We start from the raw sequence: 27,246 nt of genomic DNA on the forward strand, positions 1-27,246 counted from the left end.
ATACAATTGTAATAAACAATGACTTCCTGACTCCTAGAGTAGAGATATTCTCATTACTATTCACCACTTTCGCTGGATTTGGGAGTCCTTAATTCCTGATTGATCAGACAAAGGCTCTGGAGAAAGATGCATCACTTGGAATGGCCAATCTATAACAAAAGAATTGTGTGACAAAGGGCAAATAAAGTGAGGATCATCAAATCACTTACCTCACAGGACTACTACTGAGCATTAATCATAAGTAACGTGCTTAGCGTAATACCTGGCACTCAAAGTATGTCAGATATTATTGTTAATTTATTATGGCTATTAAAATTTATTATTTTATAATGTTCAATTAATAGCCTCTGAAATACAACTGAACAACTTAAATAGTTTATATAAAACTAATAGCTCTGCATGATCTCAACATAGGAAAACACTTCAGTCTTATGTTACTCAGGCTTTTGAAATACATTCTTGTAGTTTTTTGTACTCATTTCTACCATGTACAACTAGCGGCTTTTCCAGAACTTTCATTCCGACATTAGAATGCAGTGCTATATGCCTTATAGACAACAGAACCCATGCATCCTTTTGTTCAACAATCATTGCTCACACAGTCCCTAATTCAGTAACAGCGAAGCCCACTGAATTAGTCCATTTCACTATATTAAGCCCAAACTCATCCTAATGGTTCTAATTTTATGTGCTACTAAATTTAAGGTTCAGCACAGCAACCGAACCCATATATCAATCAACCCAGTTTCTGAGAAGGATGACTCATTGTAAGGAATGCCAGAAGTCTAAATCACTAAAATTTAAAGATAAAACTGATTGTTAAATGCCTAAACTGAGCACCCCAAATAAGTAGGTATGCAAAGTACAGATGTGTCTATGTATTTTTAGGTATATGGTTGCTGGACTCACATACATAATCAATTGACAGTGAGTTCTAGGTACTGTGCCAGGCACTGAGGACACAGTCACAAACTTGAAAGACACGGCCTCTGCTCTCATCCATTTAATTTCACTCTCCCCGGCAATTACTGTCACGGAGGTCTGAGATTTCAAGCTAGCGCTTCAAAGACTATCTCCTCTTTAATATCCGCAATTCGGGCTACGTCGTCCCAGCCCAAATGGCAAAGCTCTTTATTCCTGGGAACTGGGATAGAAGGCTTTAAAGGTGCATCCAATCAGGTGTGTCAAAAAAGCATAACAATTAACTTCATGAACACACTCTGCATGTTACACACAAAACACTGTTGCTGAATTATGTATCTTAAAACCAGATTTGACCTGTGTCATCAACCAGTGTATATTATCTGTCACTACTGAAGATAAGTTACACCCGGAGAAATGGGTGCTTTTTGCTAAGTATAGTAATCATTAAGCGGCCAAATATCTCCAATTCTTCTACTTCTGAGTAAATGGTAGAGTTGACTTCCCTGCTCCTTGAAGTTAACCATGCCTGTATGGCTTCCTTTAAGCAATGGAGTGTGAGCAGAAATGATGTTAGGACTCATCTGGGGGAAAAGTTTCAAGTGATAATCTGACTATGTCTTTCCCCTGCTCAGTAACCAGCAATGTTTTAGATGGTGGATGTCCATCAGACTGAGACTCTCGGTGAGGATGATCTCAGAAAGAGAGGCCAAACGCCACACCTCCAACTTCAGTGGACAGTGTTGGGTCATGAGCAAGATAAATAATAGAGCAATAAACTTGACTGTTGTAAGCCAAGAGCTGTTACTGCTGCATAAGCCAGTTAATTCAGATTAATATACTTAGTAAACAAAAGTAGGTCTCTGACCTTATAAAAATGAGAGCCAGCTCACAACAGTGGTACAAAAGCCCTTTCTTGAGGTTATCCAGGAAAATGCCAGTCAGATTCACTTGGATACAGGCTAATTTAACTATATATTTTATTTTTCATGTTTAATTAAAAGGATGTAAGTAAAGTACTACGAGAGAATGGTGGAAGAAGCCATCATTTTTATCAAGAAACTTGAAAACAGATGATTTAGTCCTGTGTTTCAACAATCTGAATCAAAATAAAAAAATATTTGATGAAATGCAGATATCTGGGCCTAAACCCAAATTGATTGAATGTTTGAGAATGTGTTAAATTCACATTTAACAAGTTATGCAATTGATTCCTTCATAGCCTTCATGAGAAGTCTTGGTTTAGGGCCAGAGACTTCTAACTAATAATGCTCAAGTGTGTTCTGTTTGAGATGCATGAGATTTTGTTTGTTTCTATTTGAATTAGAATTGTTTGGCCTTTAAAAATTAAGAAACTTCCCATAAAATTGATATTTCCAATGACTTTTGAAAAATAATTGGAATATCTGGCAACTCTAATGTCATACAGTTATATTGTAATTCTCAGTTAAAACCCAGTCCCTGCCCTGGCCAGTGTGGCTCAGTGGTAAGAGCATTGGCCTGCTCAACTCAGGGTCGGGGGTTCAATTCCCAGTCAAGGGCACATACCTGGGTTACAGGTTCCATTCCTACCCCAGTCAGGGCACATGCAGGAGGCAACCAACTGATGTGTCTCTCACATCAATGTTTCTCTCTCCCTCTCTTCCCTCTCTTCCCCCCCTCTCTCTCTCTCCCCTTCCTTCTCCCTTCCACTCTCTCTAAAAAATCAATGGAAAAAATATCCTCAAGTGAGGGTTAACAACAACAAAACACCCAGTCCCCTTCTCACAATGAAGGCACACACTGTAGCTCTTCCATCTCCATGTCAACTCATTCCTTTATCTGTCCTGCCCAGGAGAAGCAGAAGAGATTGAGTCCCGTTATTCTGGTTTCTGAACACTGTTACACAGACTGGAGGTTATGCTCCAGAAAGCGGGGAAAATGAAACCCATTGAATAATGCTGAGCGAAAGATTTATACAATCAAATCTAGTTAAAAAATATAAATCTGGTTACATAGAAAATAGGATAGAGCAATGTTTACATACTCAAATGTTTTTATAAGGGTAGATAGGTATTTGTTGTTATTTACTGGCTAGGCAGGTAACTTGACAGGGTGACATGGACCTGAGATTTCTGGCTAAATGTAGAGGACACACTCCCTCTATTAGGAGGAAAACTGTTGCTTAGTTTCAAATTCTGTCCTCAATTTAATTTCTATTTCTATCAAGAATTTTCAGCCTGGGGCCACCAGATCTGCCATTATTAGAAGACAGCAATCCTCATTTTTATTGAAAGTATCCTGATTTCTAAATTTTTAAAGTTAATTATTTATTTAAAAACAAAAACAAGCCAACCACTCAGGTAGATGTCTATATATAAGAGGACAGATAGCACAACTAGAGTTAGGAGACTGGAAAGGAGTAAAGAGAATTTAAAGTTATTCTCAGACGGATTTTTAGCTTTTGTAGCTTAACAAATAGGGATACATTAACCATGCAAGGGAACCACAGCATGAAAAGCAGTTTTAGGTGGCAAAATTGTGAATTTACTTTCTCTAAGTTTGAGAAATTTCATGTATGAAAAAACACGGTTTATCATCTGTCTATTCATCTATTCAACAAATATTATGATTACTGTCTACCTTCTGGAAGCATTATACATGACTGGGCTAGAACAACAGACAAGAAGTTGTCAATGTTGCCTTTAGAGATCTTAGAGTCCAACTGGTGGAACACGGCATTACAAAACAGCACAATATTATGCCAAATATAGAAATGGGCAATTTGTTCAATAGAGATGTAGGATGTGTGTGTGTGTGGTGATAACAAAAGGCTGCTAGAAAATAGTGACATCTAAACTAGAACCAGAAGAAAGACAAATGTGTTCCCAACAGAAGCAACAGCCTGCCTAAAGGCCCACAGGCTAGAGAAAGACAAATGCATGAAAAAATAAAAACCGAAACAAGGTCAGTGAATTCAATTCCCTTTGTGCAAGACAGCGATATGTAGTGAGAGATGAGGTCAGCAAAGTGGACAGAGGCCAGAGCCTGTGTACACTACATTAAGTTCTCTGGAGCTGATCCTGAAAGCAGTGGGCGGTCATACAAGGGAGTTCACCTGGGCAACAAGGGCAAATCTACATCAGAAAACAGCATCAGGACGAGAGATCACTCACGTATGGGTTAATGTGTGAGGCTATGGAACTGAATAGGACTGTCCTAGGGAAATCCTTAAAGTGAAAACAGTGAGAGTTAAAACTACTGAACTTTAGGGAGCACGTACAAGAGGAGAGAAGATAAAGAGGAACCAGAGAATGAAATAGATGAAGGGTAGAAACACAGTTTCAAGAGGAAATAGATTTACAACATCCAATAGAGCAGAGAAGTCAAAGAGGGTGAGCTTTGAAGAGATGTTGGCATTCACCTCACATACATACAGAGCAATATTTAGACATGTAAACACTGGTATTGGTAAATATATTTGGTCCATTTATCACTGCCTCATGTGTACCAATCACTTCCTAATCAAACCTCAGTCCGCTTTAAGAGAAGCTCTTAATTGGAATTTTCATGAAACGGGAGTACTTAGTTTTGCACAAATTCCTAAGTGCTACAAGCTGGATGACGAAACAGCCTTTGTACTCTTCACAGCTATCCAGGTCCACACTCTGCCTCTCAATTTCTCTACAATGAAGAAAAAATTGGTCTTAGATTCCTGTTCCAAGAACCTCATTTTCTACTCATTTGCCTTGAAACAAGCTACAAAAAGTCAGGAGGAATTTTAGATGGAAGGGACATTGCAGGTCACTGGTATAGTTCCCTGATTTTTACGTGTTGGAAATAGGCACAGAGATAGTAATTGTTTGTCCAAGGCCATAGAGAGATGAAAAAGGAAAGTTTTCCTGTGTGTAATGTTTCTGGTGCTCTAATACATGACTTTGCCACCTCAGCCTCTTCCGATCAAAGGCCCTCCCCCTTGTTAATGTCTTAGAATTGAAATACAATCAGTTTTTTAGAATTCAGGATCCTCTAGGTTTACAATCTGGTGCCTGTAAGTCACTCTAATACAAACCATACATAATAACTTTAAAGAAAAATCTGCTCAAAAAGAAAATTCTGAAGCAATGTAAATAGAACAAAAACTGATTTGAAGAGAGAGCTGTTATTTACTCCAAAATTACACCTGTGGTAGCATTTCATTTACAACAACACCATATTCAGAATTTGATTCCTTTTTGTAATCAAGTATTCATATTAATTTAGTTTATAATCTTCGTGTCAGTATTTTTTTTCTCATAACTAGTTAATTGGTATATCTAACACATTTTTATGAAACAGAGTTCAAATACTACCATGGCATTATCACGGGTTTGTTTTCTTTTTTGTTTAAATATATAGATATATTATGATGTGTAAAATTAAAGTATACTGATAACTGGATAGAGAAATTATATTTAACATTATGTAGTACATCTACAGAAGTTAACGCTCAGTTCTAATATTCACTAACAATTTTGTAAAAGCATATCATAAAGAATAAACTTGTCTAAGGTTATATTCTGATAAAAGTAAGGTTTATCACTGTCACACTTTAAAAACAGAAATGTGAATTCCTAATAGCTAAAGAAAACCAAGACAGTAATAACAATAATAACAGCAGCATTGAGTGAGTACTTACAGGGCCTCTTCTCTTCATTCCAATCCATTCTCTATACTGCACAATGGGCTTGTACAAGACGGTAGCCTTAGCTGAGTACTTCCTTCTACTCAAAGTGCGGCCCAAGGACTAGCAGCATTAGCATCACCTGGGGGCCTGTTAGACACGCAGACCCTTAAGCTTCAGAGGGACAAACTGAATCAAAATCTGCATTTTAAGAATCACCACCTTGGTAATCCATACGCAATTCAACTTTTAAGTACTTCAGATACATCATCTTATCATTGAAACTGATAGTTTTCATTCTGCAAAGCAGGGAATTGAGGCACAGAGAGGTTAAGTACCTTTTCTATCAGCATTAGTATGGGTGGTAGGTATTGCTTGCAAGTAACTGACTGAATATCCAACCCATCTTCCTTATAAGTATTCTCCAGTTTTACCTAGGGTAGAAATGTGCCCAACCCCAGGTAAGACACATTTTCTCAAATGCTCTCCTAGCAGAAAATAGCTATGAGATAAAGGTGAAAACCAGCTACAAGTGCTGGGAAGGCTTATTTTTCTGATGAAAGGAACTAATGGAGCTGGTGCCTTCACTCCCTTTCACTCTAGGCTGGATTGTGGAGATGACAGCTGGAGCTGCAGCAGCCAGAATTGAACATTAAAGAAAAAGAAGTGGAAAAATAGAGTCTGGGCTCTTGATGCCATCATTTAAGAACTCAGCCAGTACTAGCAGCACCTACCCCTAGACTTCTTGTTTGTGAGAAAAGTTGATTCCACTGAATTCACTGCAGATAGATTTATTTCTTGTTACTTTCAAATACATCCTTAACTGATAAAGGCTACAATGATATGCTTCTATCACCTATATTTTATTATTCTATCCCAGTGTTAAGGAGCAAGGCTTCCTTTGTTTCCAACTGGCATTCAATTTGCACTATAAAAAGCCACTTGAGATTATTACATCTTCTTCTAATGTCTTCAGACAGAAGTGTGTAAAGTGTCACACTACCCTCTCTGAGGAGTGGGGAAAATTATGGAAATGACAGGTCACAAAACGGTTCCCTAAAGGGAAAGGATCTGATGAAGAGACATGCGCTTTCTGCCTGACTTTCACATCCACTCACTTAAACATGCACCTGCCCACTTTCCTTGTCTGCTGATAGACTTTGCTTAACCCCCCAGTTGTACTGAGGCAGCAACGATAACGGCAGCATTTGCAGCTGCTCCCTGCAACTGGTGGCAATGAAATGCCTGAGTGTGACACGTCTGTATTAGAAGATGTCACCAAAAATGACAGAATAGATTGGGTGTGGCAGAAGCTAAAGGAGAGTGACAAAGGCAGGGAACATCAGTGTAATGAGCAGAACTGCATCAAAATGTAAATATCACAATCCTGAGCTAACAATGGGGTCCCATGGGACTTTTCATCATCCCTGAATTTCACAGATAATAATGGAAAGCCTACAGGACCCTCCCTGCTAAAGCTATGAGTCATAAGATCAGTTTGGTGGCAGCTAAAAACGTCTTCAAGAACCCTTCAGACTATCTGAGATGCTCTAAAGAATGCAGGTTGAAATGGGTTCTGTTACAGCAATGTTCCCACTACTTCATCCGCCTGGTGCTATCCTTTAAGAATTCTGACAATGACAACATTCCAAGATGGTGGTGAATTGAGTGGAAGCTACACTAACACTCTCCCAGGACAAGACTGGAATTACAAGTAAAATACAGAATAATCATCCTGAATAACCAACTGAAGATGAGCTGGAGAGCACCCTCAAAACCAAGGACATTAAGTAGAGACTACACAGACTGGTAGGAAGTGTGGAGGTGTGAGAGGGCTGAGGGGCTCCCACAGGCAGCAGCTAAAGTTCCTGAAGGATATCTCAGCTGTGGGGGTTCCCACTGAGAACTCCAGAATCTAATCCCCAAGCTGGGCTCCCCAGTTCAGAGCACCAGAACTGAGAGGGGTACTCACATAACATCTGGCTGTGAAAAGCAGCAGGGTTTCTGTCTGCCAGGGAGAGATGGCTGGAAATGCAGGCACCCTCTTAAAAGGCCAACACACAAAGTTTCATGTGCAGCCGCTCACCCTGGGATCCAGCGGAGGGAGGGCACAGTGGACTGGAGCTGTGTGAGGAGAATCTAGGAGGGCTGGCTCAGGGGATAGAGCTCAGAGGGCAGCCATCTGGATTCCTGTGCTGAGTCATTCCCCATACTGCAGAGGACATCTTTCTCAGGTAGACATTTAGTGTCCGTAGAGCTTTTTCCTGGGGAATAAGCAATTGCCCCACCCCATTGGAAAACCTCTCACCCCACCCTATGGAGTTTCTACAGCCTGAGGCTCATTATGAGACTGAATAACAATCAGCCTCTGAGTGCTTTGAGTCTTTGCCTGAATTGCTTCTGGACCCAGGGCTTAGAGAAGCAGAACTTGGTGTGAATCTTGGTCCTTCCCAAATGCACCCAGCCCCAGTGGAGGAAACCACAAGCTATGGAGTACAAAAAGCTTTAAACACGGTACTCGAGGCCAGTCACAGTGTCTGACATTGGTCTGCACTAGAGACCATCCGAAAGACTGGGAATCCTAGAAGATCTACCTAATACATAGAAACAAAGCCAAACAGGCAGTCAAAATGGGGAGACAATAAAGCCACAAATGAAAGAACAAAAAAACTCCCCAGAAGAGTAGCTAAATTAAATGGAGAAAAGCAATCTAACAGATATAGAGTTCAGAACACTGATCATAAGGATGCTCAACACCATGAGAAAAGAAATGGAAACTATGAAGGAAATGAAGAATGACATAGTAGAAATAAAAAGCACATTGGAAGGAATAAACAGCAGATTAGAGGAAGCTGAGGATTGGATCAGCAAATTAGAAGACAGGGTAGAAAAAATTACTCAATCAGAGAACCAAAAAGAAAAACAATTAAAATACCGGACAGTTTAAGGGAGCTGTGGGACAACATGAAGCACAACAATATTTGTATCATAAGAAGCCAGAAAGGGAAGAGAATAAGCAAGGGATAGGGAATTTGTTTGAAGAAATAATGGCGGAAAACTTCCCTAACCTGGTGAAGGAAAAAGTCATACAAGTTCAGGAGGCACAGAGAGTCCCAAGCAAGAAGAACCCAACAGGCCCACACCCAGACACATCATAATTTAAATGCCAAAAATTCAAGACAAGAAAGAATCTTAAAGGCATCAAAAGAATAGCAATCTGTTACCTATAAAGGAGCTCCCATAAGGCTGTCAGTTGATTTCTCATCAGAAACTCTACAGGAATGGAATGAAGTATGCAAGGTAATAAAAGAAAGAATCTAAAACCAAGACTACTCTATCCAGCAAGACTATCATTCAAAATAGATAGTGAAATAAAGAGCTTCCCAGAGAAAAAAGGCTAAAACAGTTTATCACCAACAAGCCAGCATTGCAAGAAATGTTAAAAGGACTGCTGTAATAAGAAATTGAAATAGAGAGAAAAAGAAACGTAGGCATAAAGAAATAAAACAGCAATAGATAAGTACCTATCAATAATAACCTTAAATGTAAATGGATTAAATGCTCCAATCAAAATACATAGGGTAGCTGAATGGATAAGAAAATGTGACTCAAATATATGCTGTGTTCAAGAGACCCACCCGAGAATAAAAGACCCATACAGGCTGAAAAAAAAACCAAAAAACTTCTGGAGGACTTTAAGGGGGAAATTGACAGCAATACAGGCATAGTAGGGGACTTTAACACCCCACTGACTTTACTGGATAGATCTTCCAGACAAACAATCAATAAGGAAACAGTGACTAAATGACACATTAGATCAAATAAATTTAATTGATATTTACAGAACATTTCACCCCAAAACTGCAGAATATGCATTCTCCTCAAGTACACATGAGACATTCCCAAAGACAGACCACATGTTAGGCCACAAAACAAGTCTCTACAAGTTCAAGAAGGCTGAAATCATATCAAGCATCTTCTCAGTCATTTATACCATGGAACACTATGCAGCTATAAAAAAGAAGGGTCCCTTACCCTTCAAGAGCATGGTGGGACCTGGATAGTATTGTGCTAAGCGAAATAAGCCAGTAAGAGAAAGACAAATATCACACAATCTTACTCATATGTGAAATCTAATGAACAAAATAAACTGATGAACAAAATAGATCCAGAGACATAGAAGCATGGAACAGACTTATGAATCTCAGAGTGAAGTCAGGAGCAGGTGGGTGGGTGGGGAAAAATGAACCTAAGAACTTATATACATATATGTATAACCCATGGACACAAACAATAGTGTGGTGAAGACCTGGAGGGGATGGTGCTGGGTGGAGGGGAAAAAAGGGGGACATTTGTAATACTTTCAACAATAAAGATAAATTAAAAATAGATAAATAAATAAGTAATAAATAAAAGCACTTAAAATTTGAAGAAAAAAAGAATTCTGACACTGTTATTCTGGTTTATAGGTTTTAAGAATAACAAGCCAAGTTTTTATATTTAATCTCTTTGAAATGGTGGCAGGCTTTAATATAAACACTATTAGTAATATGGTTCTGTTTACTTTTCCTGTTACTTATCTTTGATCTTGCAACTCTGTAACGGTTATTAAGGCAAAAGCTACTCACAATGATAAAAGGATATTCCGTTTTAATTTTTAGTTATCAGGGGACTTTACTGTAATGTTCTAATGACAACTCCCTTTAAAGTGGCCCTACATTCGCCCCATTCCCTCATAACATTTCACCACCTAAGCCCACACCTTTTACTCTCTGGAGATGGTAGAGCTCCAGCTCCTCTAACATCTATTGGACCATTCTTTTGCTATTCTACAAAGTACAATCATCAGCCTCACACTTTTTGTTTCGATGATGATTCTCTCACATGCCCTAGATAACTAATTATATCTACTCTCCCATATTCCCCTCTACCCGACTGGAACACCAGCCTTGCAATTCCATTTTCTTTTAATTAAGACTTCTTCTTTCTTGGTATCCAAATTTTAATCTTCCTTGTAAACCTGCCTGGCATTTTAGTTCACTATTTTCTTTCTTAAGAGATTGACAAGCTTCTCTATGTAATCATGGTAACAAATATGAATTTGTTCCATTTACTGCTGTTGCCTGGCTATGGCTGATTTGCCTAATTCTATTGTAAAGGCTTTTAAAAATTTCATATAATTGAAAAATTTTGGACTTCCCAACCCCTATATCTGAGTAGCAATTCAGCATCTTTTGCTTCAAATGTAAAACCTACTTGTGAGTAACTAGGAGCAAAGTGGAAACCTTTCACCTTTTTCTAAATGTCTCCCATGGCCTTTGTTCACATTCTCCCAGACCACTCCTCCAATTCAAGCCTGGAGATCTCCTTTCCCTGGAGAGGTTTCAATACATACCACACTAAAAGCACCTGATCCTTTTACCTTCTTAATGGAAGCCAAATGCTTCCCTAGTACTTACTAAAATGCTTTTGGTACCACTACAAAACATAATCTAAATAATGGGTTTGGGAATGCCATTAGGAAGCTCTCTCATCCTTTCTTCAACCTTCCTTAACCTTGTGACATAGCTCTACCCCTCAACTCACAGAAGAAATTCATTGTATCACTCATCATTTCATAGTCCTGAAATACTTCTAAAGTCTAGTAGACTTCACTAAGCATCTCCACCAAATAGTTGAAAACAGCACTATCTTAATGTGGACGTATATTTTTCTGTGAATACTATATCAGAAGAAGAAAAACCTTACATTTTTCATTATGCTTTAAATCAAATTCATAATACCTTAACTGAAATACCATAGTACAGAAAGAATGGCCTCCCACACACTACTGGAACAATCTCTGTCTGTGCTACATTTTACATTCACTCCCTAATGAGGAACATCCTGAATTTTAATAAAGATGTTTATTTAAAAGGATGCTCTTATAACAGAGTACTATATTTTTGAATTTTATATAAAAACTTTTATTTTTAACATGTTTTAAATATTGAAAAAAACAAGTATAAATACAAAAAACTTAAAAATTCACATCATTTAACTCACATCAAATTAAGATAAAGATGGACTTACACTTTTTTACATGCTAGGTGGTTTTTTTTAATTTTTAAAAAGGTATAATAAAAACTTACAAATATATGAAAACTACACCTAATGTAAGTCACCTGAAATGAGAAAGCCCAGTGGGGAATTCTAAGGGATCAATGTCTTATGATAAATTGATTTTCCTAATTTGATGAGCTTCTACGTGAAATCCTTTTGAATTTAAATGTTAATTTTATTATCTTCATCCTTTACTCTTAAATGATAAGATCTGTACCTCAAGAAATGAGAGTATATCAAATTAAAAACAAGTTTTCAGAATTCTATTTTGTCAGGAATATTAAAAATTCAAATACTCATTACATTATATCTCATGTCATTTATTTTCTTTATTTCACAGGGCATATCTAGTTATTATTTAACTTATCTGTAGCTCAAAACAAATTAAGGCAGAAAATACAGTTTCCTTAAGAAGAGAACGGAGGAGTGTCAAGAAGTTTCTACTGGAATTAACACTTGCTTTATTGCCTCTGGGAATGCCACACAACATAAACACTCTCGCACCCCTACAGCAGAGAGAAAGACGTGCTCTCTGATCGCTATGTACTTCCACAGAGAGCATAACTCTCAGCCTGGCAGTGAATATGCCAGAAATCACGATTCCCTTTCCGAGAGAAGACTTACAGTTCAATAAAGGAAATACAGGGTGATCATACAGTACTCTTAATTAAGGAGGGGGAAAAAGAAAACAATGTCTAGGACACTCAAAAGGCAGAAAGAGCCAAAATCTGGTGTAATGTGAATTTCTGCAAAGACTGGTTCTTGTTCATCATAGTGTCTCCAGCATTTAAAATAGGGCCCAGCAAATCTCCAGCCCTTAGAAACAGTTGGATGAATGAACTATGTATACAGGCACAGAACTATATATGGTGCAAGTAAAAGTGATTTCTTACTTCTCTAAACTTCAATAGCATGTTCTAGTGTTTCAAGTTATATTAACAATCTGTCCTCCGAGGAAGGTCATCCCCTGAGGCCGACACTGGACGTTACATCTTCATACCTGCAGAAGGTCGGGCACGCCAGAAGCCTTCAACACACATGGTGAGGGAACAGAATACTAGAATAATTTCATTTCACTCCTTCCATGTTAATATACTGAAAAGCAATGAATTACTGACTGGCCAAGCTGTTTACTTGGCCATCTCCACAACTAACATAGATTTCTACAATATGACTGAGCTGTAGCAATAAAAATAATAATACTGAAACAAATGGCTGGGTCATGCCTACGGTCAGTTTATCCACTGGATGTTCAAAGACGAGGGAAAAAGAACGACTTTGATTGCACCTGAGTTAAAAGCTAGAGGGCAAACAATACGGTGGGTAAAGCACACTTGTGCCTGAAAAAGCAAAAATAACAATCCCTGGAAATTACAGCTGAGGGCAACACCTTTCTAACAGCAATGGTTGACAGAACAAACTGCTACTAAGTAATGTTTTAAGGGAAAGACAAAGCCTTTGCGTTGGATTCTTAAAACACAGGCAGTAATCTCTGGGCCGTGCACTTCAATGACGTTACCTTGAATTTTGCTGGAGATCTGAGAGTATAAATCCCACCATGCAATCTCAGGCATGTTATTGCTGCCTTTTCTGTGAAATAATTGCAAGCTATATATATGTAGTTAAAACAACAAACAGAATAAGTTTCACAAAATTACCTCCACTCTCAACATTTCTGAAGAAGCCGGTCTTAGTGCTAGTCTGACAGGGTTACTCACAGCGTTAGTGCGGGTGTGCAGAAACATATGATGTTCCTTAGTTTTGCCCTGAAATATTAGAAAGAATCCAAATGCATGTGCATAACACTGCCCTGTGGTGGTGGTGGTGTTATTTTAACCTAACATGCACTGTAATGAAGCCCATAGGATTCTGGTGCCAGAGGGGAGTAGCAGGTAGCTGGCCAGGGGACAAAATTGAAGGAACTGACTTTGAAAAGCATGCCCAGCCCAGCCGGGCGTGGCTCAGCGGTTGAGCGTCGACCTAGGATCCAGGTGATCGGGGTTCGATTCCCGGTCAGGGCACATGCCTGGGTTGCGGGCTCGATCCCTAGTCGGGGACGTGCAGGAGGCAGCCAATCAGTGACTCTCTCATCATTGATGTTTCTACATCTCTCTCCCTCTCCCTTCCTCTCTCTGAAATCAATAAAGATATATTAAAAAAAAAAAAAAAAGAAGAAGAAGAAAGAAAAGCATGCCCAGAGTTTCCAGCCTCGCCTGTAGCATCTCACCTCAGGCAGCAAGTACCTTTCTGCTTTCTATGTTTCATGCTTTCCACAAAATAATTTTATGTGAATAGGAAATAACAAGTGACTTGATAGTAGTCATTTACACATTTCCTGAAAGCTATTTACACCCTTATGTGAAATCACCCTAAACTCATTTCCATTTTCTCACTCATGAAATAATCAAATGCCGTGTCCCCGGTGACCCTTAGGCAAACTCAAGTGAGTGCAATCTGGTGGCAGAGAGTGAAAAAATCTCTGAAATTTCTCGATGCCAAGGCTTATTCTGAAAATTACCCTCCTATGGACACTTTAGGGAATCTAAGAAGTCTAAGTCAGAAGGGGTGACAGATGAGATTCTAGCTGCCTTGTGCTTCTTCGAGAGCATCAGCCCCAAGTGCAGCTGCTGAGTGAGGAGAATGCCAAATATCACAGCTTTTCAAAGAAGCAGAGTCCCCAATGTTGGAGGTTTATGTGCCCTCCACCCGAGACTAGAACTTCTTGACAACTTAATCTCCTCCGTTGTGCTCATCCTGCAGCTCACTTTCCCTTCCTCCTGAACTCTTTAGAGAGGTTACAGGTCATTTACAATGTGCTGTCTCCCTCCTGATGCTTCCACCACCCCTAACCTCATAGGATGCTGTCAAGTGTCAGGCATACACTCCATAGTTACAAGACCTTTCAAGTACCTGGCACATCCAGTATTAGGCTGATCAACATGCTTCTTTCAGCTTAACATCTCTAAAATCACTACTGATGTTTTATAATGAGCTTTTTTGATACAAATATAATTTTGCTCCTACAGGTAAATTCATTATCATGAACTGATGATGCCAAATTGTGATATGTCATAATAATTATAGAAGCAATAAATTTGTCATATTTCTTTTATGGTACGTTTTGTTTTCAGAGATTCCTTACACATACAAAAGTGTGCCTGCACAATGAAACTCACTGTGTAAGAAAGATACAAACATCTCCTTTCTTTAAATGTGGGTTATATGAGCTACAAATTTATCATTTTTTAGAAGTCATAGCTGTTATAAATTAATTGAAACACTGGGTGATGTCTTCTATTGCATTCATAGTAGAAGTAGTATAGTAGGACCAAAAATAACAGTGATAATAATATCAATATGTATTGAGGTTTTAGTCTGCATGTCAGAAACTGTCCGAAGGATTCAGATTCAAAAAATTCAATCCCAGAAAACCAATAAGTTACATAATTTTACTCTCATTGTACAAATGAAACAAAAGCAAGGAGAGGTTGAGTAATACGTTAAAAGTTTTGTAGTTAATATAGGGTGGCAACAGAATTCAAATCCAAAGATGCTGGTATCCAGAGGCATTGGTCTTAACCATTACTTTATACAGTAATACAATGTTGTTTTGAGGTCAGAGTCCCTCTTAGGTTCTGGGAGAGATCAGATTTTTCTATACATTTTCCACTGAATAGTCTATATTTTATTTTTATAAATTTGAGAGTAGTAAAATTCATAGAACATGTTACCACACATCACCCTATAGCCTGAGGATAAATATCCAAGAGTGAAGTTGAAAACTCACCCTCAGCCACCCTAATACTATGATCGTACGTGTTTTTCATGGCTTTAAGCTGTAAGAGTCTTCAAGGTTTCAGAGTATAAAACAAGAGAACTGAGTGGAAAAAAAAACAAAAAACCTATCTAGACAACCTCCTCAAAACAGCCTTTTGACATGCAATTAAGCATGGTACTCAATCTAGATTCTCCAGACTAAATCTATAATTTAGATACCAAGGCTTGTCATTTCTAATAGTTGTCACTGTTTAACACTGTGGATGTTAGCTGTCAAAATATACAAGGCCTGTCTACACATCCACTTTTCCAATGACCCCATAAAATTCATCTAAAAAACAAATGTTGCTCCTTTCATTCAGTTAACAATTGGAAAGCCTCTTATGGAATATAAAAATAGATGAGCGATACCATGAATTGTTAGCTCCAGTGACTAAAATAAAGAAAAGGAAAAACCGATTCGGTTATTTGTTCTAGTTGATCTGAATGTGTGGTCTTGGTAGATAAGACATCAAGGCAAACCCATCTCAGGCTTCCAGGCTCACAAGGAAGTAGGCCCACTAATGCACAAGACATTCCAGTATTTTCTGGTTGTGATTTTAAAGGATGCGACCTTGTAAGATGGCATCTCCTTGAAGAACTCTCCCCTGCTATTCCCAACAATACTAAGACTCATCAAATGTATGTCACACTATGCTTTCTTAAGAATATTAATTTCCTTGAGCCCATAATATCCCTGTGAAATATAAACAGAATAAGTAGAACTTTTCCTTCCATTTCACAGGGGAGAAAATTAAGTCACAGTTCAGATAAATGAATCATCCAAAATCATCCAAAATCATAGTCAGTTCACGGCAGAACTGCACCTAACATTAAATCAGAAATTTGAGTAACTGGTGTAACAATGGTTCCAATTCACGAGAACTCAGCCTTAGATATGCTGATGCTAATAGTGAAAGTCTAAGGTGGTAATTAAATAACAACTGCTCCATTTATTTTAAGAATACTTTCTATCTATAGTTGATTCTTTTCCCCAGTAGCACAGTAAAATAAAATAAAATAAATAAATGCAATAAATGTTTATTCAAGAAATATTTAATTGAGTACTTACTGATGATAGGAACCAAAGAACAAAATGGACTAAAATCCCTGACCTCAGTGAGCCTACGTAGTAGCAAAAGAGACCAAAAATAAGCAATAAACATAACATGAATAAAGATATAAATTATCTTGCATGTATCTGGTTGGTCAGGGTAGGCCTCATTGAGAAGAAGAGATCAATGGATATCCAGGGAAAAGGCTCCAAGGAGCATCCTGGTGCGTTCAAAGACCGGCAAGGAAACCAGTGTGACGGCGGCAGCATTGGCAGGGAGAGTCGTGTGAGGGGAGGTCAGAGGAAAAACAGAGACAGGTCCTGCAGGGTGCTGGAGGCCACCACAGAAATCTGGGCTTTATTCTGAATGAAGTAGAAACCATTGCAGGGTTTCAAGCAGTTGAGCAGCATGATCTGACTTAACTTTTAAAGAGGATCTATTATTAATCATTAAATATCTTAAAATTGTATCACTTGGTATATTGTATAACTTTTGTTATATATGTGAATCCCAATTTACCCTCCTTCTCTCAGAATAAAATACAATGATTCCCATATTCCCAGAGAAAATGCCAAAGCTCAGGTTGTCTAAGTACCCTGCCTAAGATAAGATCTAGCAAGTGGCACAGCCAGGTGAAAAGAACAATTTTTCTAACTCATGGTCCAGAACTGATTGCTCTTTCCTATTTATTCATTTATATTAGTCACAAAGGAAAGAAAGTGATAATTGAGATTAATTATCCAAATTACTCATCAATAGAGATGTTCAGTTTGATATATTAAAATAGAATCAAACCCATTTTTTCCCTTATTAATTTCTGGAACATAATGATACAAGTAATTTCCCTGAACTTTCTCTTTGGAATGACATATGAACATTCAGGCTAAGAACTGTGGATGCAGAAGTAACCATAAGAATAATTTACATTAACAACTGTACATTTAGAAAATTTGTAGAAGTCTTTTAGCCACTGCTATTTATTAACTCTCTATTATATGCTAGTCACTGTGCTAAATTCTTTGTATATGTCACTGTATTTAATAGTCATCAAAACTATTAGTAACATCATTTTATACAGGACAAATGTGGACCCAGAGAGGCTAAGTTTCAAAGGTCACAGGATTGTTCAGTACCAGAACCAGGATTTTCCCTAAATCCCCACAGTCTAAAGTTAGGTTCTCTTCACCAAGCAACACTGCAATTCTGCAGCAAGATGCTCAACATATCACTTGAACATGGTCAGCCAGGTATGAGTAGCTCCATTTTACAGATGATTAACTGGTCACAGAAAAGTTAATCAAGCCATCAACATTTATTTTATGGCCACAATATGCAAATCAATATTTAGTTGCTGAAAGCACACAGATTTATGATACAATATCTTGTCTCAATGAGCTTGCAATCTTGTTAAAGTAACAAGAGACACATAAAAACATAATAAATAATCCAAGATAGCACATAATAAGTACCAAATGAGATACAGAGCCAACAACTACTAAAGAAATTCCAGAGAGAGAAAATTGAATCTGGGTGCTTCAATTCAGTTAAGAAAAATCTTTACTAAAGAGGACCAGTGCTGACGTAGTCTTTATAGAACAGGTAAGGTTTAGATCCTCAGAGAGGAAGAGGAAAGGTAATTCCAGTGAGAGGCGATAATATGCCCAAAGGCCCAGGCAGAAGACGTGGATGGTTTAGCAAAGGAAAGTGAATAGATGCATTTGAAGTGCAGAATGGATGGGAGGGCAAAGGAAAAATGGAGCCAGAGAAGTAGATTGTAGAAAACCCTGATCGGCAACTTAGACAGCTAAGGGAAGAGAGAGGAAATAGATCTTTGTTGAATGGCCAGTGTGTGGCACGAGCTTGTGTACACTTTTGGTTTATGTAATCCTCTCGTCAGCCCTATGAAGTAGAAAGGGAGATATATCATGGCTATTTTAAATAAAGGAAACTGAGATTAACTGGGAAAGGCACAGTTTTGTGTGTGGGTGGAGAAGAAACTCCAATCTAGATCTATCTGCCTCCAAGGCCCATATTCTTTCCACTACTCCTCACCACCGTCTACTGAAGGCAATGGGGAGCCACGGAACGCATCTGATCAAGAAAAGAGAGTGGCATATAAAAGCATCATAAATATAAAAGAACACTAATAATATTAGCATATGTAAAACATCAGATAAAGTTTGGGAAACCAGAAAACACTAGTCAAGAAGATCCACTTAATCTATTACATTAACCCAAATAAAATGGTGACAGGATCTATATTTGAGTCTTGACAATGGAAGTAAAAATGAATGTAAGAGACATTACAAAAGAAATATAAAGAGATAAATGGCAAAATCCATGCCCTGCCACAGGTAGTTTCTACTACCAGCCATACAGCCACAGTGTAATAATTTCTCCTAAAGCCTCAGAGACAAAATCCAAGGTCTAGCTCAAATATTTTTGGTTTTGGACAGCACATAATTTATTTAAAAGTGATACAATTCATGGCTTAGGGAAAATATCTGCCTCAGTGCAATCTAACTCTCAAACCACCATCATGAATTGTGAAAGCCTTATGCTAGGCATATTTCTGTTGCATGAGTTTGGCAATAGCTCTTTGTCATATATGCTAACATGGACAGTAATACCTTATATTCATGCACATTAAGCATACTAATTACTAAGGAAATGGTCTGTTCCTTTCAGTCTTTCCTTTTAGAAAACTAACTGTCCATTGAATTCTTTCTGAGAGATACAGTGTCATATTTCTGAACATTGTTCCTTCTCAGCATTTCTCTCTTAAAATGCAAGGTAATACTCAGGATTCAAGTCAAAAACTAATAGCAATTAAATGACCTATTATTTAAAAACACATTGTATTTTTCCTTGCTCTTTCTGATTCCTAGACAATGCAAATCGTACAATTGCTAAATATATATTAAATTAACAACCACCTACATTTTTCAAAGAAAGTATTTACGTAAACATCCAGGTACTTATTCAACTTAATATTGCTAAATTGCCAACCTGGTAATAACCACGCTAACTATATAAATCTTCGATTAATATCAAGTGTTCAACTAATTTCTCTTAATTTTGAATTAACTGTTAAATTGAACACCCTAGTAAGTACAGCACACATGTGATAAATGTGCGCATACAGATATATATCTCACATTAGAAGGGATAAGTAATGATATTTTAACTCAAAACCCCTTTAAGAATTACACATTTAGCCTTCTTTCACCTAATCTCCTTAGTATCATATAGCTATGCTGAAATATAATGAAAATTTAACGTATTAGCCAAGCCTAATTTTCTTTACCTTTATGAATAAAAACAGGTTGCTTTTCTGAGTTGAAAAATTAATGTTTACATTTCAAGTCAAACTCTGCCACAGCCCAATAAATTTAGGCCTACAGTTAACGTGAATCTAAATGTCTTTGAAAGTTCCAAGAATGCCAAACCTGTGCTGCATTTTAGAAATGCCACATGCTGTATAAGAAATATCACAGAATCCTAAAAAGAGTGTGTGTTGAAATACAACACAGATACTCTTTTATTTATGTAACCCATTTGTGCATATCTGTACTGATGTTAAAATGGGCACCTATAAAATGTGATGAAGGAAACCAGATATTACACAAGCATTTCTGCCCAATAATGTGGCCCTTTCACATACTCCAAGTTTACAAAATTTAACCATTGTAAATGAACTAACTTAAAACTACTCATGCAGAAGGTCAGGGCTCTTATAGGACTTGAGCAATTCTATAAAAGATATGTTAAATATGTTGTGTGTATGCATAAAAGGAATCACAGAAAATGTTTATTTCATACACCTTACTTTCTATTATCTACGGTGTTTTAATACATGGAAATGCATTTATACATAAAATGTATTAAAATATAAATATTTATCTTAACTTCTAAAGGTATTATTTCGTGAGAGTTTAAAAAAGGTAAAACTATTTTTACCTCCCAGTCCTGGTCTCAGCCGATTATCGTAACCATCCAGAAGTCTGTCTAGAATTCTTGTAAAGATGGTAATGTTATTTTCAGGCCCATCTTCTTGGATGTTAGCCAGCACCAACCTAAACAGATAATTTTATAAGCTGATACATATACATATGTGTTTTGCAAGTGCCAATATGCTTTTCTTTCTTGATTTGAATTTTAAGGCTCCCTAAACTATTAGTGCAACCCACTCTTCTTTTCACTTCGATAAATACCTATATGTCTATGGGGGAAGGTAAATATGCTGTGGAAAATGGATACTAAATACCAGATTATTAGAAAGTTTGACGTCAAAATTATTTCAGGTATCTACCCCTTAGCAATGTGTATGGACTATCCCTTTTTTTCCTAAAATCTATTCCCTAGAATATATTATGATTGCAGATTATCACAAGCAGATACTATTAGTAATGTTATTCTAACTACAATAATCAAAGGGTCTCCTGAAATAATTCTTCAGTGATTTGAATATTAATTCAGAAAAAACTTGCTCCCTTGGAGACACTAAATTTCTCTGCCTTCCTCATGAGTGCCTTTCTTTTTCTCTTTATGTCTTTTTCTCTTTTTAAGCCAAGATGACTTCCTTACTTTGGGTATACCTCCACCCAATGGCCAAGCGCAATACAGACATCAGGGGAACTCTGCTGGCTGTGTTCCAGTCTGCGTGGAGCCAGGAGGTGGAGGTGGGCTCTGAAAGGATCAGCAGCACATTCAGAGCTGCAGACAGCCTAGGAGGTCGAGACCCCTCCTGGCAGGACTTTGAGGAAAGAGACAGGGGTCACCTAAAGATTCAAACGCCCAGCTACTTTTGTAAGTGTGTGTGTGTGATAAATTTGTGGAAAGAACAAATGGTCTTAAAATATCACCAAAAAGAGGGTTACAAACAGTGATTTTCTCCATTATTTTTCCATCAGAAAGCCAGAGACCTGATTTTGTGACATCCAGCAAATTGATGCAGAAGCATTCTGTATAAAACAGAATGTCCCTCTACACTGCCATTTTCCCCCAGAATGATTCAGAGATTTAAATTACTGGCCAAAAATAAGTAAATAGAGAATCTTTTATATAATAGAATGAAATACTGGCATGAGCATTACTGGTCAAATACAGAACAGAAAACTAATAGAGGGAAATATGGTTAAGCTGAGGATTTTCAATGATTATTAATTGATCAAGTGTGTTCGCTCCTTTAAAATAAAAGATTCTATGTAATCTGCATTCTGAGCAAGGTGTATTATGTAAAACATCGTTGACAGGGTCCATTTGCATTTAAATGATTACACAGCTAGTAGCTAAAAATAGTCACAATACATCAAAAACTGATAACCAATTTAAAATATTGTCTTGAAAGCAGGGAAAATATTAAAACACTGATATAAAGATAAATGTTTAAAAATTACGTAAGCAAATTAGTTCAGACCCTCCATCCTCAAGTTCCTCCATGTCTTAAGCTAATTTTCGAACCAATCACTAAGACAGTCATAAAGTTTCACATAGAGCTTTTCAGTCAAAAGTGGGTTTTTTGAATCACATATCACAGTTTCTTTCTAAAGTCAGTATTAAGATGTCAAATGAGACTTTTCTCCAGTTAAAAGGAGTCTTTATAAAGAGATTTATTTCTTCTCAATTCTAGGAAATATTTTCATACTTTGACAACAGATTGGACAGAAAAATGAAAAGTTAAAAGGGAAATAAAGATTTAATAAACATTTTTTTCTTAAAAAAAAAAAAAAAGGAGTGGTTACATGAACATTCCTATGAATCTTATATTTTAAGTCCCCTGGTATTTTAAAAACATACTAAAGGCAATCAATAAAAGATGTCCAGTGGTCATAAAAAAATCAGAAAAGACTACAACTATGATGAAATTACTAAAAGCAAAAAAATATTTCATGTTTGTAGAACATAGGCAAAATATTTAGTTACATGTTTAAAATCAGTACTCTTTATGACAGTAATTATTTTAAGAACAAAAGATCTCCAAATCAATAATATAAAAAGTTGATTAACAAATTAAGCTTTTATTTTATTGTTTGTGATTGTGAAGTTGTATACTACCTCCACCTAGAGGTTTAAGGCTCACATATCATTTAGCTTTTCTCTGTTGACTAAAAGAGCCAAGAAGAAAGGAAAGAAAAGAAAGAGAGAGGGAGGGAGCGAGGGAGGGAGGAAGGAAAACGTGAAGTTAACACAAATGATTTTAGTTTGTGCTTTTTCATTTGGCTTAAAGAAAAACTGATGACTTCATTGAAGTTTGGTGTTATTAAAAATGCATATAACTTCATCCCTTCAATTCCTTGCAAGAATATGCCATCCAAAGGATACTGTTTTCTTCAGCCTTTTTTTTTTTTTTTTTTTTTTTTTTTTAGGAAATGTTTCCGTTCACTTTTGTATTTATAGCTAAAAGCCAGAAGCAGTGAACTTTTTATCACGTCTGCCACTACGTAGTTCAGGTTCTTGGTACAATCTTTTTAAATCATTAGAAAAAAATTCTTCCGCACACGCCTCGCTCGTGGAAAGGCAGCCCTCCCCGAAGCCGCGCCGCGCCGCTCACCTGGCGGGGCCCCCCACCAGGGAGGCCAGCAGCAGCAGCTGCGCGCTGCCCACGGTCGGCCTCATGGTCCTCGCCTCCCTTCGGAAAGCCCTGGAAGGAAACCGAAAGACGCAAAATGAAATGCCGCCCCGCCGTCCCAGCAGCCCCCGGAGGCCGTCATTTCGGGGGACTCTGCCACAGCTGGGGGGCGATTCCAGCGCAGGGGGCAGGGCGAGCTGGGCGGGTGAGCGCTGGCTCTGGTTTGGGGGGTTCCTTCTCCTTCTGACAGCCAGATGATCAAGTCATCACACTCTGCCCGTCGTCGGCAAACACTGTTTTGCGCGCACACACAGACGTGCAATAACAACACACGGGACCCCGAAATGACATGGGAGCCAGAGGGGAGAACGGGCTGGAGGGGAGCTCGAGAAGGGGGGGGAGAGGCGGGCGCCTCGTGCCACCAGCCGCTCTTCCAGGACCACCCCGCGGCCGAGGCGAGGGAGCAGGGCGCAGCCGGCCCCTTACGTCGAGCGTGTCTTCTCGTTCCGGGGCTGCAGTCCTCTCGCCTTTCACTCTCCACTCCCTCGCCAACGAAGCATCGCGGTCGCCCTCCCTGCCCATCCACACTTGCCGAAGACCGCGGCTCGGAGGCAGCCGGGGTCGGTTCGGTTCGGTTCTGTCCGGTTCGAGTGGGACAGCCGCTCCCGGCGGGAGCGCGGGGCCCCGGGTGCAGCCCAGGCGGCAGGTCGCCGAGCGCCGCGCGCGAAGTTGGAGACTGTGGGGCAGCCAGGCGCCCGCGCCGCGCCGCCCCCCGCAGCCCCCGACTCGCACGCGCGCTTCTGGGGACGCGGCCGCGGTTCTGCCCAGAGGGGCTGCGAGGGGCGCGAGCCCGACCCCCTCCGTTTCCAGGGAGCGGGGGGGGGGGGGGGAAGGGGGAGGACAAGGCACACACGCCAGGCACGGGCAATGGAAAGGGTCCCCGTTGGCACCAACGCGGGCGCCCTTACCTGCAGCGGCGGGCGGAACGCGCTGCTTCCCTCGCGCTGCCCCGGCCCTGGGCAGAGAGGAAACTTGGGAGGGACGCGAGAGCCCGGCCGCGGCGGCCAGAGCCGGGAGCCGAGGGCCCGCGGCGCCGGGAGGAGCGCGGGGAGCGGCGGCCGCGCGAGGAGTAGAGGCGAAGCGTCCGTAGTGGCGGCGCGGGGCTGGGAGGAGGAGGGGAGGAGGGGAGGAGGGGAGGGGGAGAGGAGGAGGGGGCAGCGTCGGCGGGAGCGGGCGGGCGGGGCGGGGGACGCGAGCGGAGGCGCGGTGCGCGCGGGCAGCGGCGAGCACGAGCCCCGCGCCTGGAGGAGGAGCCAGGCCCGGGAGGAGGGCTCGCGGGGACTCGGGGCCCGCAGGGACCCCCACCCCCGCCGCGCTCGGGGTCGCGGTCCGCGGGGCACCTGCGGCGGCACAGCCCCGGCGGCGGCGGGAGCGGCGGGGCGCCCGGAGCGCTGCTCGCCTCGCCCACAGCGCGCGGGCGGAGCGGAGCCCACGCGCGGCCGGGGACCGCTCCCCGCGGCGGCGCAGCCGGCTCCCCGCAGGCCCCTAGGTTGCTACGGTGCTGCGGGGGGTGCGGGTGCGGGGTGGCTAACGCAACGGCCGCGTGTCCCCAGGTCCCCGGGCCGCGCCCGCCGCCAGCCCCCGACCCCCCGGCTGGGGAGCGGCGCGGCTGCCTGGAGGGGCGAAGAGGCTCGGCTCCCGCCGGGCGAGGGGACGCGTCGCCCGCACTCAGTCATCAGCGCTCGCTCGCGGGACCCGGCTCAGTGCGTGTTGGTGGCCTCAGACAGCAGGAAGTTTCTTTGCTTCCCTGGGCCCCTGGGTGTGTCGCTCATTCCTCCACGCTCCCGCCGTCGGGACCGGTTCCTCCTCCAGGCTCTGGGGTGGCGACTTCCCTCCGCCGGCCGCCCGTTTGCGGGTCACGCAGGTCGGGCAGCCGCGGGCTCCCTCGGCGGCTCCTTCCCAGCCTCTCCGCGGGCACCCCCCCCGACCTGGCGGCCGCGGTCAACCGACGGCTCTAAAGAGTTCACGTTTCCCCGAGCGACCGGACCGGCCGCGCTCCTGCTGCCTCCGGGGGCTTTCCCAGGGTGGGAGACGGCCGAGTGTGCGGTTTTCCGCCTTCGGGGCTTTTTTTTTTTTTTTTCTGTTAAAAGGGAGACCTGTTGTAACTCCAGCCCCCACGGTACGCTGTCAGCATTGGGTGTTGGATCTGTCTCCTCTTTTCTGTTTGATCTGAGGCGATAAAATCTAAATGAGCAACTTGAACAAGAGAGAGAGAGACAGAGAGAGAGAGAGAGACAGAGAGAGAGAGAGACAGAGACAGAGAGAGAGACAGAGACAGAGAGAGAGAGAGAGACAGAGACAGAGAGAGAGAGAGAGACAGAGAGAGAGAGAGAGGGAGAAGGGGGAGGGAGAGGGAGAAGGGGGGAGGGAGAGGGAGAAGGGGGGAGGGAGAGGGAGAAGGGGGGAGGGAGAGGGAGAAGGGGGGAGGGAGAGGGAGAAGGGGGGAGGGAGAGGGAGAAGGGGGGAGGGAGAGGGAGAAGGGGGGAGGGAGAGGGAGAAGGGGGGAGGGAGAGGGAGAAGGGGGGAGGGAGAGGGAGAAGGGGGGAGGGAGAGGGAGAAGGGGGGAGGGAGAGGGATTTTTTTGCACGCACCGGGGAGAATGTTACTCGCATACTACTAAGGCGGAGCAGAGCGGGTGTTTGTCTCTTCAGGACGTAGTTATAAACGTTGAACACTTTCAAAGGAAAAAGCAAAAGATGAGTATGCAGATATGCGCCTGTCGTGTTACATTCGGAGTCAGTATGTGCCAAACAGTTCAATTTCCTTAGTTTTGAACCAAAAATGTTCAGACGTTTTTCCTGGGTGGTGCAGTGTTCGTAACAGCAGGCACCGCTCATCTGCATGTATTTCCGCATGCCTTTGAAGATTATGAGAGGAGAGTAAAACCTTTACATTGTAAATATTTCAAGCTGTTCTTTTTAACCTTTTAATGACCACTTTCTGGATAAGCATTCCGGATGCCGCAGCCTGAACAAACATTGACTCTGAAGCAGGGAACAGCACCTCGCTCCTCCGGCATTAATATTCCCTCCCTGCCCTGCCCCTGGCAGAGTCTAATTGAAAGTCACAAAGATAAAAAGCCTGCCATTTAAACCTTGCAACCAGGGGACCCGAACCTCTGCTACTGGGTGTCAGGGCTTCACTTGCTACAGTATTTCCCTGTTTCCCATTTCTATGGGACAGTCTTCACTACGATCTTTATCACTTCGCCATTTACATTACTACTGAACTGCTTACATTTTGATAGTGGAAGTGCAGCAGTTTATGGTTTCTCCCCAACTTTAATTGCTATCCTCCCACAAAATTTCTTTCATGAATGTCTCCATTTTTGTCAATATCTTCATAGATTAGTCTCATACTGGCCATACAGTTTTTCCCTGGACTCTAATGCCAGTTTATGGGTTTTAGTTTAGTTGTTTTATCTCAAAATTTGTATCTATTGGAAGGATTTGTTCTGGAAGAATTAACCTTCTTCAGTTGGCACCCTTCTTAGATATGCAGTCTCATTGCTGTGTGACCCACTTATATGTAACTCCACAAAGTTCAAGCTGTTTCGAATGATTTTCACCATTTGCTTTTCCTTAAACCTGTGTGTTAAAACGGTCTATAGATTCGGATATGCACTTATTTGAAAGAGACTCACAAAACAGCTCATTACAACACCATGACCTTGTTTTACCTCACGAAATACTTTGTAATTTTATTGATGTTGGAGAGCTGTGATTTAAAGGAAATAGAAATCAGAAAAGCAGACTGCGGGCAGTGGACCTCTACTCATTGCTGTTTCCATACTGATACTTTACTGTGTCACTAGTCCAGCCAGATTTCTTCTAGGTGTGTCCAGCTTCCACGGGCGTCTGACAGATCCAGCCTCGCTTTCCTCTACCCTCTCTGGATGGAGTGCAGCAAACTGCCTGTGATTTGAAAGCCAGACTGTGTTGGTCGTGACTAAGCTCTTCCTACCCACTTTTTTTTGGAGCATGTCCTAAGGCAGCCAATCCTGTAGAAGAAGTGACAACTAATTGGTTGCAGGCAAATCCATCCTTGCCCAGGCTAGGGCAGTGCAAAACCTTCTGTTT

General features: G+C 40.9%; 1 protein-coding gene across 2 annotated transcripts in view; it reads right to left on the reverse strand.

The window, feature by feature from the left end:
• The window catches only part of GABRA2 (gamma-aminobutyric acid type A receptor subunit alpha2), a 111,599-nt gene extending 87,191 nt beyond the window's left edge, over positions 1–24,408 (reverse strand). Inside the window, exons 1-3 of one of the 2 annotated variants that reach the window (XM_081120479.1) lie at positions 24,076–24,408; positions 23,090–23,179; positions 20,497–20,612 (exon numbers count right to left, since the gene is read on the reverse strand). In XM_081120479.1, the coding sequence (XP_080976605.1) occupies positions 20,497–20,612; positions 23,090–23,154 (181 nt within the window). In that variant the 5' untranslated portion in view covers positions 23,155–23,179; positions 24,076–24,408. The remainder of the gene's footprint in view (positions 1–20,496; positions 20,613–23,089; positions 23,180–24,075) is intronic. The other variant, XM_081120480.1, reaches the window with a different exon arrangement.
• Positions 24,409–27,246: the final 2,838 nt, after the last annotated feature.

The sequence above is a fragment of the Miniopterus schreibersii genome, assembly GCF_964146895.1.
Source record: "Miniopterus schreibersii genome assembly, chromosome: 1".
NCBI lineage: Eukaryota > Metazoa > Chordata > Mammalia > Chiroptera > Miniopteridae > Miniopterus > Miniopterus schreibersii.